A 19,432-nucleotide genomic window follows, 5' to 3' on the forward strand; every position below is an offset into this window, starting at 1 on the left:
CAGACTGATGGGTTGATTTGCTCCAGTACTGGATTTTGTGCTGCCATCATGTAAACAAATACAGAGCAGTAAGAGGGAAGCAGGGTGCACTCATGCTAAAACAAAAGACACACACGTGTCACATAAATACCCCGCAAGGGTTATTAAATCTGAGTGAAATATTTTTGCAGGAGGACAGGTGATCTTGCACAATTAGTCTTCTGAACCATCCCTGGTCAGTGAGAGACAAAAGATCAGGACAGTGTCCCAGAGTATCTTTCCTAAATGCATTCTGTGAGTCTTTTGTCGGGAGGTATATTTCTTATTCTAGACAGACAATGACTTCAATATTCTATTCCACTCAGAAAAAGACAAAACAACGTGCAAAACAGGAACGCATATCTCCCACCATCTGTACTTTCGGAGGGTATTGTGACAGGTTCTGTTACGCTGGAAATTCCACACTTCCATAACTTGCTAGAAACGTTTAGTGCAAGATGTCACAGGTGACATTTGACATGTTCTAGCTTGCTAACACCTCAATTCCACAGTGATATTATGGTCAGGAATGTCACACATGTACACAGACTGGAAGATTATTTTATCAGTCTCATCACATACAAAACAATGGAATTTTTTGTAAAGAAAAATAAACAGCTTTAAAGAGCACAGAATGATAAGTGGTTTTTAGAACACCACCACAAGCACACTGGATATCAGTTTCAAAGTTTATTTGGTCAGTGATAGTAACATGATATTCGTCAAGTTACATCCAGAATATCTTCCTCTTCAAAACACAAAGCCGTCTAAAAGTAACAATCTGGCTAGGAAGGAAGATTCTTCTAAGATCTTTGCAAGTTTATACACAAACGTTCTTACAACTTAAGACTGTTTGCACTAGAATGCTTCCACTGGAAACTGTCTCCAAAGTAAACCAACTATGAGGGTCTCAGGGTGGTTTAAAGGTTGATAACACCAAGCCATCACATTCAAAACCTACTTCTAAGTGCTAGAAGATCCTCACCAATTCCAAAATCAATGGCAAGCATCAATAACACCAGATACCCCCACCCATCCCCCCTTGAGATCCTGATAAGTTAGGGTACCTATAAAAAGGAAAGCAGTGGTTTTCAAAATAAATTTGCACAAAACTAAGACAAAAACAAACGTTCTTAATATCCATCCCCTTCACAATGCAATGCAATGCAAAATATTACCTGTAAACACACAGAGTAACCAAAAAACATCATACATGTACAGAGAGAAGGTTCTAGAACATGCCAAAATTTTTACACCTGCAAAGTTTCAGCACGCTAACTTCAGAGACTCTTTGTATGGTCAGCTATTTGCTTTGACCACCTACAGCTGAAGTTTCAGTCTTACCCTTACTCTTAACCCTCAACTGTTGGCAGTGCAAAGTACATATCAGGCACATGGTCAGCATTTAATAACAAGGTGTACCTAAGTTCACCTGTAGTCTCTGATAAAAAAAAAATATCTGCTAAAAATACTTGCTGAAATTCAAGTTAGGAAAAATGCTTGAGCAATTATCTGCTCTTCTTATGTCACTCATTTGACACAATCAAGAGTTTTGACCATGCTGAAACTTTGCAGTCTCAGAAGAAGATATAGGGCTAAAGTTAAGGCTAAACTTCCAAAAAATACTATCGATCCAAAAGGACTAGAAAACAAGAGACTATAAACCTTGGGGATTAACTCAGTAATTCACACAGGAAAGACATTCTCAAAATTTCCATGCTATTTGTAACATGTTAAAAGTGAAGACTTCTATCATTTTATAGCTTGCCAGGGATATTTTTTATTTAAAAAAAAATAATAAAAAAGGAAAATGAAGACAATGTGCTTCACAGAGAACCGTACTTAAAGAAATCTCTCAATTTGGCATTCCTTAAAATGATACAAATTTCTCCAACACACAATAAACTTTCTAAATGTATTATCCATAGATAACATTTTTCTATAAATTAGGCTGTAACAGAAATATAATGCCTCCAATACTTTTGATGTGTTAAATTAACACCATTTTTGTTGAAAATTTACATGAAATAAATTACAAAACAAATATCCAGTGACACATCAATCTTAGCTCAAATAATTATACAATCTTTTCAGTGGAGAACCTCCATCTTTAGTTACAAATAAAACTTACAAATCTCGTCACATGGGAACCTCTCTGTAATAAACTAATAGCAATGCTCCTTTGTAAGGGAGTGTATTAAATTTAACACGACTCACTCGTGAGCAGTGTTATAATGTGACTGTTACTTTTTAAGGTAAGACAAAATAGCTAAGATAAGCACTTGTACAAAAAAAAATTATTTTCACTGTTTTCCTCAGCTTCAACTGAATGTCAGATAATTCTCCTAACAGACCACTCAAAGTGAGCTTCAATAAAATATGCACAAATTTAACTTGTAAACTACGTCCTTCATCTTGCGAAGTACAAAACGGGGCAAAAGAGCCCAAAACCATTCGTCAGCTTGATGTTTCCAACACTATACTGCAAACACCATTTTGGGCATTGTAGTCTAAAGAGATGATGAAGTCGTCCTCATCAACAAAACTTTCCACAGCTTTATCATCAATTTCTGAGGAGGTCCTACAAGACAACAACCACAGAGCAAAAAACTTAGAATGATGGCATCTAAAACAAATTATCACTGCAGAAGAAATACATCAGTAAAATACATGGACCTTAAATTAAAACAAACAGGTACCTCAAACAAAATGCATCAAGGTTAGGTGTCATAATGTTGTACAAATAGCCAAACTGTTGGTTTGGTTTTACTTCATTTCTGTCAGCCAAAAACAAGTTGCAAAGTATTAACAAGCTCTTTAAAGTAGGCAACAAAACCTGGCATTACACCACACATTTTCACTAGTTACAATTGTTGCAAACAAAGATATCATTCACCATAGAACCTCATTATGACAACAACCTTTTATGCACTAAGGTACGCCATGGTATGCAAATACAAGGGGCAGGAACTTGTAAGCAAATAAACCCATCTGCAATAATGTGGCAAGGCAGCTTGGTAAAATATACAGTAAACAAATACGGTGCATACTTGCTACTGGCCACATGACCCTTGTATATACATACAACATGAGCAAAACCCACACTAGACACAACAAAAAGACAGTCGAATTCCCAACAGTTACACACAACACACTCCATACACAGGTGTTACAGTACCACAAATCCTGACACAGATGTTGCTACAATGAGTGAAATGTAAACCAGCCATGAAATACGTAAATGTCATTTGTTGTAGTACAGCTGCCAAATAGATGTTGTTATAACTGTTCAAAATGTCAAAAAGAAATCAGCGCAGTCAGCTTGTGCTACACAGTCATTTCAGTTCTTGTAACAGCATCTGACTCAAGGAGGTTAACAACTGTCAAACTATATACTTGCATCACATCACAATTTGATATAGATGAAATGCACATCATTAATATGGAGTCAAACATTGTATTTTTTTTTAAGCACTCAATTACCAAGCCAACAAAAAAGGCAAAAAGTCACACAAAACAGACACATGTTTCACCCACATGTACATTTTGGATTCTTGAATAATGGAACATCCTGTAAGATTGTTAGATTTGCTTGGCTCAAGTTACTCAAAATAAATAAAATGTTTACCCTTCTTACGTAATAGGTGAAAGAAATTGCAGAAGATTCTTTTGAGCAATTCATGACCACCAATTGGAAGAAAATCTCACTGTCTATGATTCACTCCAACAAAAATTATCTTCTTTATTTCTAAAAGTGTTATGCTACCCTGCAACTTCGAAGGTGTGCAAAACTCCATCCCTTGACGTCCATGAGGCCCTACGAACCGTGTCAACTCAGAGGCTGCAAGATTCAAATAACAAACCAACGTACAAAACCTATTTAAATCACCATGTGTGTTGAAATAATTCTAACTTCCAAGAAAGTGACAAAAACTTGGACTCTGCCTTTTTTCTGTGACTAATAGACGACAATGCTTGACAAAACAATAGCCAATTAAGAAAGAAACGTTCCTGAACAAAAAGTGCAGTAGATGTTTAAAGGCCAAGATTACTCTTATCAAACTGTTTTCTATAAGAATACTGTAAATGACATTTCTAATGCTTGTTGGCAGTCAAAAACTGACCAGCACAAGAAAGAAAAAACATTAACCAACCTTCACATATTGATAAAAGTCACTTCGTAATGGTTGGGGCCACATTTGAGAAAATTTCTACATTATGACCCATGTCTCTGGATTTGCCATCACACTTTCAGTTAATAGAATGATCTTTGTAACATTCACAGTCCACTTATTTTGTTGTTGTTTTCATTTTAAAGCATGGGGTGTAAAAAATTATGTCATGGCTTGCAACTTTGGTTAGGATGAATTTTAAAATTCTTGATTGCCAATGAAGAAAAACACTAGATCTAAAAACTTAGATCTGTAGCAACCTTCAGGTGTACATTAGCGGAACATAGGCCATAATTTTTTTTTAAAATTTCTCAGAAATGCAGGTAATTGACTAAAATAGGCTCTAATTAACAAATCTGTTCACAAAAATATTTTTAACTCTTATGTGTTTTTCCTGCGAAAAAAATGATTACTCATAATCCGTTGCACTGCCTAAACCTAACCCTTGGGGATTAATATGTTGAATAAAATAGACTCTAATTAACAAATCTCTTCACAAAAATGTTTTTTAACTCTTACTGGTTTTTCCTGCAGAAAAAAAAAATGATCACCCTTAATCCTCTGCATTGCCTTCCATGTCGGGGGAAAAGCAGGGCAACTCAACCGGTTAAAACTGGTTTCAAGACTTCCTGAACAAGAACAAGGCCTGGTTACCTTAGCAAGTGCCACATGAACACCGAATAGCACGAAATGGCTGCGAAAGGGCATAGAGAATTTGTACGTTTCTTCAATGAATTTTTGGCAGCTCCTGGCACTAGAACCACACTAATGCCACTACACTGACAAATGACTTGGGGATCAAAATTTTCTGTTGTATTTCCACGGTAATGTAAAGTGCAAAGTCGCGTTTTTTGGCAGAACTTTAGTGATGAAATGAGCATTGGATGTTGAGTAATGGCACTGAGGGTCCAAGATGCGAGTTTCAAAGAAATTTGTATGCTCCACAAAGATGGCTGCCATTTCACTTGCAGATCAAGCTTTCAGTGTATATTTTCACTGTAATGCAATGAATCAAGCTTGAAATTGGAGGAAAACAAATTTGTTGTATGAGCATTCATATCTGTAAATGTTATGTGTACAAGTTGAACAGAATGTTCACACAGTTAGGATTCGCATTTTGTCTTGGAGGGCCAAAGGGACGCATGACGGATTGACTGGCTTGAAATTTAGAAGGATTTTGACTACAAGGAGTGCATTATTTTCCATATATCACTTGTATCCTTAGAATTAGTTAACTTTATTTATTTCTTACAACTGACAAGAATAATCTGTTGTTGTTTTTTGTATGTTTTGTCGAGATATTCAACAAAACACATTCGTCTCTTGTCACTTAAGCAATTTGTACACCCGAAGCGTGCTACAGGTCTTATCCTTTTTTCCTCACTTCAGCTGATAAGCAAAACGTAACAAATCAAGTTTGTCAAGGTGAACTATTCCACATGTAAAGCATCACAACGCTTTGTGGTTGTACATGGCAAGCATCAAATTGCTCCTTCTGACCTTGTTAATTTGAAATCAAGTACAGTTTCCACCACATCTTTGAGTTCAACACTGGTCACCAAAAGTAATTTTCACATGCAATGGCGACTAAAATGTTGACAGCTTAGAGTGTTGCCTTAGTGTGACCCCAACCATGGTTGAAGTGATCCCTTAAGACATCAGTGCAGCTAATTTAACCCTTTGAGAGAAAAGTTCACTTTTCCTCTTTCTTGTAGTTTTCAGTTTAAGACCACTCTTCCACAAATGTCAAAAATACAACATAAAAAGGCAACATCAAGTGAAGGAACATAAATCAAAGCTAACAAACTGTGTACTGTACCAGTCTGTGCTGCACAGGGAGAAGAAACCTGAATATTAGCTAGAATCAAAACAGTAACAATCAACAGGATTTCAAGTGCTTAAGGCTCGACTAATAATCACCAGTACAATACATCTCGCACAAAGATCACTAAGTACAAATAAAGGAACATATACTCCATTTATTGTCAGGATGACATGTTATTAATCGTAGGCCATTTCCAATAAGTAATAGACAAACGTTAGATGACTAAGCTTGCCATACATAAACTTCGCTAGCAATTGGTGGACCCATTACATTATGGATCAGGTCTCAGACTATATTCTGTTGGTTACAAGTTGTCAAGTGAGGTCATACAGAAGCTTATGCAGGAATGGAGAATATGTTAACTTTTTTTTCATTAGAAACTACCTTCCCCCTCCGCCTCCCCCGCCCTATCCCCTCCCCTTCAATGTCATGACCAGAAGCTTGAAATTTTACACTACTGCAAAGTCAATTAACACCAAGCAATATGTACAACACATGAACACACACGCACACACAAGGACCAAAATTAACATCAATATTTTAATTATGCCAAAGTTTACCTCTACTGTAACAAAAGCACCATCACTCACATACAATGACCCCACAAAACGGTACTCATTTAAACCCACATTGTTAACTGACGCTTATAAGCCCTGGGCTTATACAACTTCACAATGGGTTTTGCATGGGCTTATAAATGGAGGGTGCATACATCTGGGGGGGAGGGGGAGATTATTAGCAGAATAAAATGAAAACCGTTTCAAAATGAGCTACAGCAGTTTTGATCAAAATACATTTTTCAGTAACAGGTTTTTAATTAAGCTTTAAACGTCATCATAAATCAAATTCATTTCAGTTGAAACAAGAGGGGGCTTGTATCCAGGGGCTTATACACCTTTTGCTGTTCATTTACAGAAAATAAACATTCATTTGTGTCCAAATTTCTTTCACTATGGTTAATAAACTCTCATTAACACCAATATGACCTTCATTTGCGTGTAAGGAATGTTCAAGAAAAACATTTACATATGCATTAACATTCAAAATCATCGAAAGAAAAACAATACGTTCATTTGGCATTCATTGACTGTAAATGTATTTTCATTTTGGTCGAAAAAAAATGCATTGTCACGAAACGACAATCATTTACACTTAAGGACATTCAGTTTTCAACAAAAGACTTTCAATAACACAATTTGCATGAGAACTAACATTCAATTGCATTATTATGCAACCATATCCATGAAGGTAACAATCTTAAATGCGGTGAGACATACATTACCGTGTTTTCACCTAACCGTTAAGAGAAAACAATCGCTCATTAGCGTAATTCTTTTGAACAGAGATATCTCGCCCAATTTTCCTCAAAATTTGATTATAGAACAAGGGACCACATGTACTTTTTTCAAATCATAATTTCACAATCCTCCCCTTGCAGATATAAATTCGGCCACTTACGAAACTTTTTGCGTACAACTCAGAGGGCGCACTACAGTATCCGTGTGACATAAACTGTAGTGATAGTTTGATTTGTCCAGAAATGCCACGAAGAAATAGAATCGCATTTGAACACCGCGAAAGGATAGTCAGGGCTTTTGAAGATGTCAACAAAGACTATTTACTAGTTGCAGATACACTTGGAATCAACCAATCCACAGCCAGAGGTATTGTGTCGAGGTATGTAAGAGAAGGCAGAATCACAGAAAGACCACATGGAGGCCCAAACCATGTTAGGGTAGATAATGAGATGAGAGACTGCCTCAATGAAATTTTGAACGAAAATTGCTTACTGACGCTAACACAGCTTAATCAAGAATTGAGACAACCCCTTCCTCGAAAACCTAGGATCAGCGATCGCACTGTTGCAAGAACTCTGGAAGGAATGCTGTTTCGTATAAAACTGGCCAGGCCTGTTCCTGTGGATAGAAACCATCCTGATGTCATTCAGAAATGACTGGACTATGCCAACTGGTTCATGGCCCATGCTGTGGTGAACCACAGTGTTTTCATAGACGAATGTGGTTACAATATTTGGACTTCAAGAACTCAAGGAAGAGCAAGAAGAGGGAAATGGGCCTACAGACAGGTCTGTGGTCAGCGAGGAAGAAATGTTACTGTCACAATGGCCATTTAACCCACAAATGGTCTGGTTTTCCACTCTGCAGTTATTGGTGGGATGAATGCGCAAAGATTTGATGACTTCTTGGCACAAACAAGACTATACCTCGATCCTGATGAACATGTTATCTTCATTTATGACGGAGCGCCAGCCCACAATAACCCAGCTATTCCCGGTCCCAACACAGAACTAAAAAAGTTACCACCTTACAGTCCATTCTTGAACATTGTAGAACAAGCAATAAGTTCCTTGAAAGCAGCCATCAAAGCAGACATCAGCTGTCCTGAGATACAGGAACAGATGAATAACAGAGAAGAAGCAAGACGCCAGGGAATTGCTCTAGGAAATTATCGCACTCGGCTGTTGCAGCAAGCTCAACAACGAAAAATTGGTACCATTACGGCAGCTAAATGTGGACAGTGGTTTCGTTTCATGCAAACGTATTTGCTTCGATGCCTCAATAGTGAGGCCACTGAAGGATAAATTGTTCAGCGAATTTGATTTTCTATCTTTCAAAAATAAATGTTATTAGGGCTGTAATGTTTGTCTCGCCGCATTAAAGATTGTTACCTTCATGGATATGGTTGCATAATAATGCAATTGAATGTTAGTTCTCATGCAAATTGTGTTATTGAAACTCTTTTGTTGAAAACTGAATGTCCTTAAGTGTAAATGATTGTCGTTTCGTGACAAAGAATTTTTTTTCGACCAAAATGAAAATACATTTACAGTCAATGAATGCCAAATGAACGTATTGTTTTTCTTTTGATGATTTTGAATGTTAATGCATATGTAAATGTTTTTCTTGAACGTTCCTTACGTGCAAATGAAGGTCATATTGGTGTTAATGAGAGTATAATGACCATAGTGAAAGAAATTTGGACACAAATGAATGTTTATTTTCCGTAAATGAACAGCAAAAGGTGTAATTGGAAGTAATATTTTGTTGACAGGCAGATGGACCTGTAACCGGGAGAGGGGGGGGCTTATAGGTGGGAGGGCTTACAAGCAGCAGTTAACTGTATTCGCAAAATGGCACCAAGTTAAATGGACAGAAGACATAACGAAATTTAACACCGTACAGTAAAAGAAAACTGCACAATGATAAAGATGGCAATTTCTTCGATCTGAAAATAACTGTACCATTTTGACAAGCTGCCAGTTTGTTCATGAGATTTCATAAGCTTCCTTGTTACCATAATGATATCTTTTTGAAGAGCAAAATAATTTGACACCAAAACAAATTACATTAAAACACTTCAAATTCCCAATAAAGTACAAAAATTTGCCTGAAGAAGTTAATTATACTGTTGCTCTTGTAATGGCAAAGATATCACTTTGGTGTTCATCATTGTCGGAACACATTAAATTAAAAAAAATAAAAGGCAGGAAGTAAGAAAAGGAGTGGATGTAAAACTTATGACTTTTGCACAAAATAATCTAAATTCCCCAAACTGTTCACAAGCAATTGACCCCTTGAACACAAGCCTTGTGGAACATGTCATTGCACAAGTCGTCATTAAAAAAGGCAATTTCTTTTTAAAACCCTGCATGCCTCAGCCAAAAGCTCAATTAAGAACTGTGTAAACACGGCTATAGACGCCTATCTCACTAGGCCCCTTATTGCCTATGATTGCCAAGATTTCATAATTTTACTTCCTTATTACCGAGGAACTCTAAGCCCTTGAGCAAAATTTACAGTGATGGAAGCAAATAATACAGACTTGGAACTGGTTACAAAAATAATGTAATATAATTACTAGTCAATATCATGCCAAAAACAAAACCAAGATAACAAGTTTCACATTACTGTTGGGAAGTGTCCAAATTCAGATATTACTGAAAAGGGTGTAGCTCTGTTAGCTTCTGATAACAAGTTTTTACACATCTCCTGTAAAAATTGAGACCTGAGTTTACTGCTTGTTTATTGCTGTTTCAATGCAATCCAGACATACTGAGAACATAACAAATACTTGGATTGAGAAAGGAAAAAGACAAAACTCACAAATATTTCAAATCATGACAATTTATGGTCCACAACATATGAATGTATAAAAACAGAATTACCAAGTATCAAAAGATCAAGCCAAAAATGTTCACTGATTATAACCAAATGTGGACCTTATCACTTGAAAAATTTTGAACGAAACTTTTGCAGTAACAACTTAAGTCACAACTTAACAAAAACGATTTAATACCAAAAATGATTACTAAAAACTCACAAATTAACTTCAGTTGCTGGACTATTATGTACCAAAAGACAAAGATAATTGACCAGTTGAACTTTGCCCTCAGAGAGAAACTGCACTTAAATAGAGGCCACAAAACAAGTTTTGATCAGGTTCTGCAGTTTCTAAAAGTAAACTGTGCCAACATTATTTTGAACTTTGCACAAACTTCTCAATGATCAGAAATATCCCGAAAAGCATTACACGAAATTCTCAACTGTACACTAACTTGAATAATTCTACCAAAAGTAAACAATGTTTGCATGACTGAAATATTAAACGAGCTAAAAGGTGAACGTGCATTTTAACACGAAAACTGTACCAAAAGGTTGGTAACTAAAAAGTGGTCAAAACAGACAACCACAAGATTAACCACTTTACGGCAAAACAATGCAACCAGAAAAGGCTATTACACAAAACCCGCAAGAATAAATGAACGTGCGATTTGAATAGCTGAATAGCGAATACGTGAATGGAGGTGTAAATAAGAACCGGTTACAAACTAGAACAGCCAGTTACCACGTGCCAAGAATCACACAAGCTTTCTCTGCTACCGGCAAACGTGACCACCGTAAAAAATGTGGTTTAAAATCATGACTATGAACATGGAAAAATCTAAAAAAAACTGTCCCGTTGTACTTTGATGAGGTCGGAGGGGCACAGCATTTACGAATGAAACACTTCAAGCGTGCAATATAAACAAAACGTATGTAAACTGCCACATTTTCGCTATCTTTCACCGACAGTCAAAATCTACGATTGCCAAATTTTAAACTTTCTGATTTACCCTACAAAGCCGAGTATTCAACGGGAAAAATAGCCCCCGTATCTCGATAAATGCGTGCGTTTGTCGTGGGCAAAGTTTTGCTGACGGTGAAATCACGCGACTACGGCGATTCAGTAGTGTGTAACGAAAGCGTACTGAAATTAATGCGAACTAAACAATTTCAATTCCCCCCTTTACACAAACTTCCTGCCTTTCATTTTCAATTTTCAAACCTAAACCGATCCATCTGCAAACGCTAAATTAAGACTTCAACTTACCCCTCCTTGCATCGAAGCTCAAAACTCTTGATCGAATTTGTTGGCGTGCCGTACTTCTCAGAAACGGCGAGTTTTAGACTTTCCACTGTCACCTCTTCCAACATAATCGCATTGTAGGCTTTTTCAGTCTCTCTCCGTACATATATTGTTAACGCTGGAGGCGGCCGCCTTACCACACGTTTTGTCCTCGGAGCTAACTCGAGATCGTCAAGTGCATCTGCAGTTTTGGAAAACGCTTCAGTTGCAGTTCTCTTCCGCGCCTTCTCCCGTAAATTCCTGAACAGCGGAGTAGAGTACTTTTCCAGGTCAAATTGAGTGGGAACTCCTGCCTGCATAATCTTGACAACCATATCCATACACTGAGGACCTCTACCAGTCCAATTTCCAACTCCTCGTATCGATTTTCCTATCCACAAACGGGGATAAACGAAAGAAAAGCCGACACGACTGTTTTGCCGTCTAGTCGATGCGACTGTCACCGTACCGATTAAATTCCCCAATAAATAACCTCGAAGACGAACAATTTCACTACCTATTAACGCTTTCGAAGTGTACACGACCTTGTGAAGTTCTGACTTGAATAATACTCTTACGAAATATATTTGAATCACATCTTAGGAAGACAAAAACAAGTTACAACAACACACACTTCAAGTTCGCCTTGATAGTGATAGTCATGACAGCCTCGAAATACCAACCAGATTTGACGGGAGTTACGCTCCCCACCGGTAGGGCCTTGGGTACCTTTTATAACAAGCGTGAAAAAGTAGCAGAAGGGTTGGTAAAAATTACAATTTATTTTCTATAGCATTGGATCATATTCAAAAACATCTCGAAAAGCAAATGTTTTAATTTTAGATAAATGTAAGATGATTTGGCTCATTGAAATTTTTGTCCTTCCTACCCACCCTAGTGATTCTTTTTCGGTTGGTCAGACCGATTTAGCATCCAGTTTCTCACGGTGTGGTATTTTAACCAATCAGAAGCGTAGACGTGCATGTGATTTCACGTGCAGTACTTTCACTGCCGGCGAGTCAAAACTAATCAAGTTTTCGCCGCTTCTCGTTTCGGGGGAAACTTGTTTTTAGTCGAAGAGAGATCTACCGGTTCAATGAAAAGGCAAAATACAGTTAACAGTTAGTTCTGTGGGGTATACAATTAAGTTCAATTGATGAAAGTGAATCTCTCTCAAAATATAATTTTTTTCTCGCTGTGGAAAACCAGATTTGCATCTTAATGCCGATTTAAAATTTGTTTTGCCGGACCGATCACGCTAAAACAAAGCCGGGAACAAAGCGAGTCGAAATGGAAAATTTGAATCCGCGATTTCATATCGATAAATTCTATATTCATTGGAAAAAACCCAAATCTCCTTCGGATTTTAACATGATAAAATTAATGCGAGTTTTCTGTTTAATTTTAGTACGCTGCTATTTTTAAATATTGCGAATGTATTGCCTCACTGTTCTTCCAACGAAACCCGCAACAAACCGGTTTCCCGGGGTGTATTGTTCAAAGCACAAAACATGTAGATATTATGAGCCTTGGCTTCGAAAAAAATCCGGAAAAAGCTGGACTCACTTAAGACGTTTGAAAACAAAATGCTGTATTTTCCTGTCATATTCAACACGTCGTCCGCCGGTAGCAGCAGCCGTCAAGTCGGAGGGGTAGTTGGAAAATTTTCTGGGGTATGAATTAGGTTGTGCGTGATCGTGGGCAATAGCGCATAGCATGTGGAATAGCATGCGTTGGTTGTGCAGGAATTTTGGAAATTGCCCAACCCTGCCCCCCACCCACCCCCTTCCCTCAAAAAAATAATAGTCCGTCCCCATGACTCCAGTAGACTCCCAGTATAACGCGTACTTCGGTAATCGTTTCCTGTCGGTACCTGTGGTTGTTTTGGTTATATCAGTCACCAGTGCATACATGAACAAAACATGAGACTTCTTCATCTCAAGCCAGCAGGCGTAAAACTAGGTTCAATGGGGTCTTATACCCTCAGATATAAATTTTTCTCCAAAAAAAAAACTTTTGAAACGATTTTAATTTGCTCTAATAACTCCTTGATTTAAGTTTAAATTAAGAAATCTGCACACCGGTAGCTATATTTCAACATTGCAACACCCATACAACTGTTGTTTACAGTCAAAAAGTACTCACAAAATGGATTCAATTCAGTACATTTTTTAATGATACTTTACAGGAATCTTTAGAGATGTGTACTTATAAGAATTTTGTATCATGGTCCTGAACATGGTTTCCTCTACCATTTTATACGCTCCTTATACTTGGTTAACATTTCTATGACTTGCGTGTATTCGGGCACTCAATGTAACATTTATGTAAAACCTTTCGATATACCCCCTCCTACTACCTCCAACTCCCCCCCCCCCCCCACAGACACACACACACACACCGTTCACAGGTCTAATTTGGGCTCTCGGAGACCGAAGTAAAACTTTCTCAAAATGACCAAATAGACGGATCACCAATATCTCGCACACGATATCTCGCCGCGTTTCAACCGGACGTTGTCAAATTTTCAAGATTGGTAAAAGGCACAATTATCTAGGTCGTAAAACCTCTAAAATTTGCAATTTATGAACTCTTTTTCCTGTTATTCAGTTAATATAGTTTATATTAGTTAGCATTAGGAAATTTTTTCCCATTTTCAAGAGAGAAAGCCCCTCCGAAACCACTGTTTGTTCTGAGGCTTGTCTCCTGGACAACTTGCTTCAGTATGGACAGGATGAACTTAATTCCATGCTTCTCGAACCATTCATCAGTACGTTACCGTGTGAATACTGAACACCACTTTTTAACACTCGTTAGGGGCTAGTTATTCATTAACTGTTGTGGCATGTGACCTGGAAAAGCTCATTTTTGAAGTCAGAGTGCAAAGTCCTTTAACGTGGCACCAAAACTGTACGATAGAGTTGTTTAATGAAAAAATAATATTTTTAAGGTATAATTAAGAACCCCTTAAGAAGTGGGACAGGGGATGTTCCCGCCTCCCCAACCCCTTCGCGTTTACGCCTGGTCAGAACCATATCCTTGCGTGCTTTCATTGAAATGACCAGATTACCAAAGCTCGAAGTTCAGGAGCCAAGCTAAATAAGCTCATTTAAAGATTTATTGTATTTAGGCTTGCCGTAAGTCTGAGTCAGCTTTACTCAGGAAGTAGCTTAGTGCATGTTGGAAAAGAACCTGCACTGTTCTGTTTTTGGTTTTTGTTTTTTACTTTCGGAGTAGTGGGGGGAGGGGAGGTTATCCTATAGGTGCCAACATTTAATCGCGTGACAACCATATTTAACTTAACTTAACCCTGTATTAGTATCGAATTTGGTCATTCTTCACAGTGTAAAATGGGGTTGACTAGCCTACACGACTTCTACGGTTCGTGGCATTTGTACATTTGCCGTTCTCTGTTCGGTCACTCGACTTTTTTTGTAGCTTCACTCGTGTTTATGAAGAGCAGTTCATGCTGTGTAATAAGGAGAAATTTTAAGTAGAGTTGAGCCGTTAGACCGTGCTATGACAAATTTTTATAGCTCATAGGTCTGCATGGTTTCCGCTGTTATCTGCATATCGCTTCGTCGAGTTTGACACCCCTGTAATTTGCCATGTGTTTATGCATTGTTTAGACTCATTTCTATTGCAAGATATACTTTTAAGTCTCCACGAATTTGCTTTTGAGGGACAATATGAAATTTACCGTGAACGTGTTGCTTACTTGCATTCCATATTGTGACGCCAGCACCCGGGGGGGAGGACTCCCATATGGAGTGGACGGGGATGCTCGTCGGAAATTTTGAATTTAACCCCTAAAAGAGACCAATCTGGGCGTGGCCGAAGCTAATGCAGACCCCTAAAAGAGACCATTCCATATGGGAGTCCCCCCCCCCCCCGGGAGCCAGCGAAGGGCGTACGAATGTAAATGACTGCTTTATAAGAGCGGCGGGGAAAATGTCTCTTGAAATTGCCTAGGGCCTTGTAACTGTCAAGAACGTAAATGTGTTCGTTAATGGCATTCGGTTCGCGAATTGAGTACCACGCTTCTAAAACTCAGTAATCTTCTTGACCATTGGGAACAGCGGACAATAACTTGACGTCGTCAAGATCAAATTCGTGATTGTTTTGTGGGGAATGTTGGGCTAATAAAGAGTTCTTATCTCCCGTGAAAATCGCTCTCTTGTGTTCTCTAGTCCTTGATCCTAGGGCTGTTGATGTTTGACCGATATAGGTCGATATAAACTTTGCCACAGTCTTTACAATTAATTTTATAGATCACTTCTGTTGATAGCTGGTCTTTACTAAGTTTGGCTTTAGGTTTTCTTTAAACCGGAAACTTTTCGGGCCCGAAAGGTTTCCGGACCTTTCGAGACACGGTTCCCTGGTCTCCGTCCCGGGTCTCCGGTCGCCAGCGGTCCGCAGAAGTCCACACTGACTTTGTTCCACGGTCTCTCTGGTAGCTCTGTTATTTTCAGGGTTCGCGATGTACATCAGGTGTGTCGGATTGGCAGTATCTGCAGGTTGATACAAACTTGGAGTCCATTCCGGGGAACCAAACGTATGCCCTCAGCAGCTGTGTCGTCCGTACTTGTCCTCTGTGTCCCTCGTGCGCAATCTCGATCATCCTTTGACATGTCTTAGTGTTTCGGATACGACGAGTCTGGCTCCCATAACTACCATCCCGTCCACTACCGCGAGTTCACTGAAAACGTGATTGTACGCCTGTAAGTTCGCAGCCTTTGCGTCAATCCAGCCTTGATGGATGCACCCCTTTAAGGCTACTAGTGTAGGGTCTTCGCCAGTGGTTTTCTGGACCTGCTACTTTGTGACTGAGTTGGGTGTGGTGTTACAACAAAGTTCACGTAGAGTCTCAGTTCCTTAGTGGTGTCCCATCGGACACCCGCCCATGTGGAACTCGTGTTCCGCTTGGGGATCGTAGTAGGCTTGTACCGTGGCACTCTGGGAAGTTGTCCAGGGAAAAACCTCTGAAAACAGTGTTTTGAAGGGATTTTTTTTTCGCGAAAATGAGAAAAACATTGCTAATATTAACTACCATAGAATTCCGAATGTAACGGCCTCCCTCCGGCCCCCCGGAAATAACGGCTCCCCGAAAGTAAAGACAATTTTTTACCTTCTATTGAACCTTGAAAGTAACGGTTCCCCCGAAAGTAAAGGCCCACCCGAAAGTAGCAGCCCTTTGAAGAAGTCACTAAAAGAGAAAGTCTCTGTTGTCAAGCCCAATGCGGATTGGGCAGCCTAACTGCAGGACTGAACAACTTGAAGAGTTATTTGAGATTCTATTTCGAACTAAACTGAAGTTTTAATTCTTGAAACTATAATTTATAAGCGGTATTTTTCTAGAAGCAGAGTCAAATGATGTACTGTAGTGTAATCAGTTTTATTATATAAAGACCGACGAAATACCAGGTAAGGCCCAGTTCAGACGCCGAACTTTTCATGAGCCGAACCAAATACATTGAATTAAGTACATGAAAAGTTCGGCGTCTGAATCAGTTAAGAATGGCTATTTGAATTTGGAACGGCCCAGCCGTTCTTCCCGCCTAGCTCAGCCGGGAATTTCGGCTTTGGAACGGCTTTGATTCAGACGTCGAACTTTTCATGAGCCGAACCTAATGTATAAATTATTATAACGTATTTTACAAGCAGTTTTTACTTTGCCTGAAAATCGCTGACATTTCGATGTGTTTTGGTTTAAACTAAATAAAGTTCGGCGAATTAAGTTCGACGTCTGAATCAACAGGTGTACTTTTGATAATTTGGGTCGGTCCAAATTCAAATTAAGTTCGGCTCATGAAAAGTTCGGCGTCTGAACTGGGCCTAAGCTTTCGCGCGAAGACATGATATCTTTACACGTGAAGATAACATGTTATGTTCACATGTGAAAGATCATGTTGCTACGGTAACATAATAAATCGCGCCTAATTAGTTAAATGGTTTGTTATTTCATCGGTTGTTTATATAAGAAATAGAACATTACATGGCCGCTTGAAGATATGAAATGTCCTTTCTCGTGTTGAAAAATATTTCACTCGTTCGCCGCGCTCACTCTTGAAATATTTTTCACTACTCGAAGGGAAATTTCGCATCTCCGCGCGGCCATGTAACATCCTCTGTGTACTGCGATATATTGCGACCATTATGCTTTCGCCCTACAGTATCAACGTTTAGGGCCTTTTTTGTTGATACAGTCTGCTTTGGTTATGTGGTTACTTTAGGAACATACGTAAACGGAATTTCATGTGTTTGGCGTCCGCTTTGTCTGAAGCGACCGTTACTTTCGGAATTCTACGGTATATGAACTGAAAAACAGGAAAAAATTTCATAAATTGCAAATCTCAGTGGTTTACGACCTAGATAATTATGTCTTTAACCAATATAATCTTGACGGAAAAATTTCACAACATTCGGTTAAAACTCAATGGAGATATCGTGTTTGAAACATTGGTGATCTGTCTATTTGCTCTTTTTGAGAAATAAGGCTTTAAAGTCTTACGTCGGTCTCCGAGAACCCAAATTAGTCTTGTGAACCGGGGGGTACAGGCAGGGGGAGGGGCTATATCGAAAGGTTTTACATAAATGTTCCATTGATCCGCATGAATACACACCCGCCGTAGAAATGTTAACCAACCATAAGGGGTGTATAAGATAGTAGAGAAAACGTAACAATGTTCATGTTCAGGACCATGATGCAAAATTCTCATAAGAAATGGTTCCGTAAAAACCCAAGCAGACAATCTAACTGGGCTACACCAATCGTATAATTTATTCCAGGATTCAAGATTATTCGATTTCTTTGACGATGTCCAATCAGATTGTTTTACGGTTTGTCTAGGTCAGGAAACAGATAAACAGATTTGAAAACAGCAGAAAACGGGTCAGCAAAACAGGTCAGCAACGAACGTGTTCACAGTGGAAATATCTGCGACAAAAACTAACTTATCCAAGCTCAAAGGTCAATTGACCGTATCGGTTACGCGGCTAAATGTCAATCAAACGGTATTTACGAAATCAAACGTCAATCAAATGTTAATTGTTCATATATTAACGGAACAAGTACACATCCAACCTCGTTCCCAGGGTCTCTCATCGCTCCAGGGGGCGGTAAGATGAGAGACCCTGGGAACGAGGTTGGTACACATCTCTAAAGATTCCTGTGAAGTATCATTAAAAAATGTACTGAGTTGAATCCATTCTGTACGTGCAGTGAAACTCCGCTCTACGGACACCCGCTTATAAAGGACAGTTTTCTTTAATTTGTCCCGACAATTAAAAAGCTCATATATTTTCTCTTAAATTAGCCCGCTTAATACGGGCACCCGGATAATGCGGACACTTTATCATGTCCCTTTTCTGTCCATTTTAACGGAGTTCCACAGTACTTTTGGACTGTAAACAACCGTTGCTATGGGTGTTGCTATGTTGAAATATAGCTACAAGTGTGCGGATTTATTAATCAACGAGCAATTAGAACAACATCGTTTCGAAATACGTTTTGCAAATGGTCAGACACGCTGAATTTTCATGTTTCGTAAAAATGGCTCTTTGAAGTAAAATGCGAGTTGAGGGTCGCTGCTTCCGAGATTTACAGCAACCTTCAGTTCGAGATTTTTTGCGACTTTTACGGAGGTCGCTGATTTCGGCACTAAAAGGTTTTCCTTTATTCGCCTTTTATAAGAGCAAAAGGAAGGCAAACATATAAATCACCTTTCAGTTTAAAAAAATAAGGGAATAGAGTAATAGTTACAAAGGAAGTCACGCGGATCACGCATCGTTATTTCATTCCGATGCTATTATTTTTGTTTTTTCAACAACTTACCACTTGGCATAAGAAGTATTTATCATGTTAACCTTTTGTGCCGGTGACAAGCAAGTTATTATGTACAGTGAAACTTGTATTAAGCGGACCGCGGACACCCTCTATTAAATGGACACCAGCTTGAGTCCCTAAATTTTCTTTCCACATTTACTGTAAAACAGACCTGCATTCAGCGAA

At 38.7% G+C, this 19,432-nt stretch overlaps 2 protein-coding genes across 3 annotated transcripts; one reads left to right on the forward strand and one right to left on the reverse strand.

Moving 5' to 3' along the window:
• Window positions 1–132: 132 nt before the first annotated feature.
• On the reverse strand, window positions 133–12,072 carry LOC145497814 (grainyhead-like protein 1 homolog). 2 transcript variants are annotated; one of them, XM_081477682.1, is made up of 3 exons: window positions 11,407–12,072; window positions 565–2,599; window positions 133–429 (listed from the first exon to the last, which is right to left on the reverse strand). In XM_081477682.1, the coding sequence occupies exons 1-2, from the start codon at window positions 11,760–11,762 to the stop codon at window positions 2,476–2,478; spliced, it is 480 nt and encodes a 159-aa protein (XP_081333808.1). In that variant the 5' UTR covers window positions 11,763–12,072; the 3' UTR covers window positions 133–429; window positions 565–2,475. The 2 variants fall into 2 exon arrangements, 1 of the variants encoding a protein (XP_081333808.1); XR_014050719.1 differs by lacking the exons at window positions 133–429; window positions 11,407–12,072 and adding an exon at window positions 3,785–5,125 and having other exon boundaries at window positions 2,515–2,599.
• On the forward strand, window positions 6,055–11,406 carry LOC145497817 (uncharacterized). Its single transcript, XM_081477683.1, has one exon. The coding sequence runs from the start codon at window positions 8,192–8,194 to the stop codon at window positions 8,615–8,617; it is 426 nt and encodes a 141-aa protein (XP_081333809.1). The 5' UTR covers window positions 6,055–8,191; the 3' UTR covers window positions 8,618–11,406.
• Window positions 12,073–19,432: the final 7,360 nt, after the last annotated feature.

This window comes from Orbicella franksi, chromosome 9 (assembly GCF_964199315.1).
Source record: "Orbicella franksi chromosome 9, jaOrbFran1.1, whole genome shotgun sequence".
In the NCBI taxonomy this organism is placed as follows: domain Eukaryota; kingdom Metazoa; phylum Cnidaria; class Anthozoa; order Scleractinia; family Merulinidae; genus Orbicella; species Orbicella franksi.

Coding starts and splice junctions, on each gene's coding strand:
- LOC145497817 (XM_081477683.1), top strand. CDS start 8,192: ATGAATGCGCAAAGATTTGATGACTTCTTGGCACAAACAAGACTATAC.
- LOC145497814 (XM_081477682.1), bottom strand. CDS start 11,762: ATGGATATGGTTGTCAAGATTATGCAGGCAGGAGTTCCCACTCAATTT. Junction 2,600..11,406: donor GAGCTTCGATGCAAGGAGGG/GTAAGTTGAAGT, acceptor GTTGTCTTGTAG/GACCTCCTCAGAAATTGATG.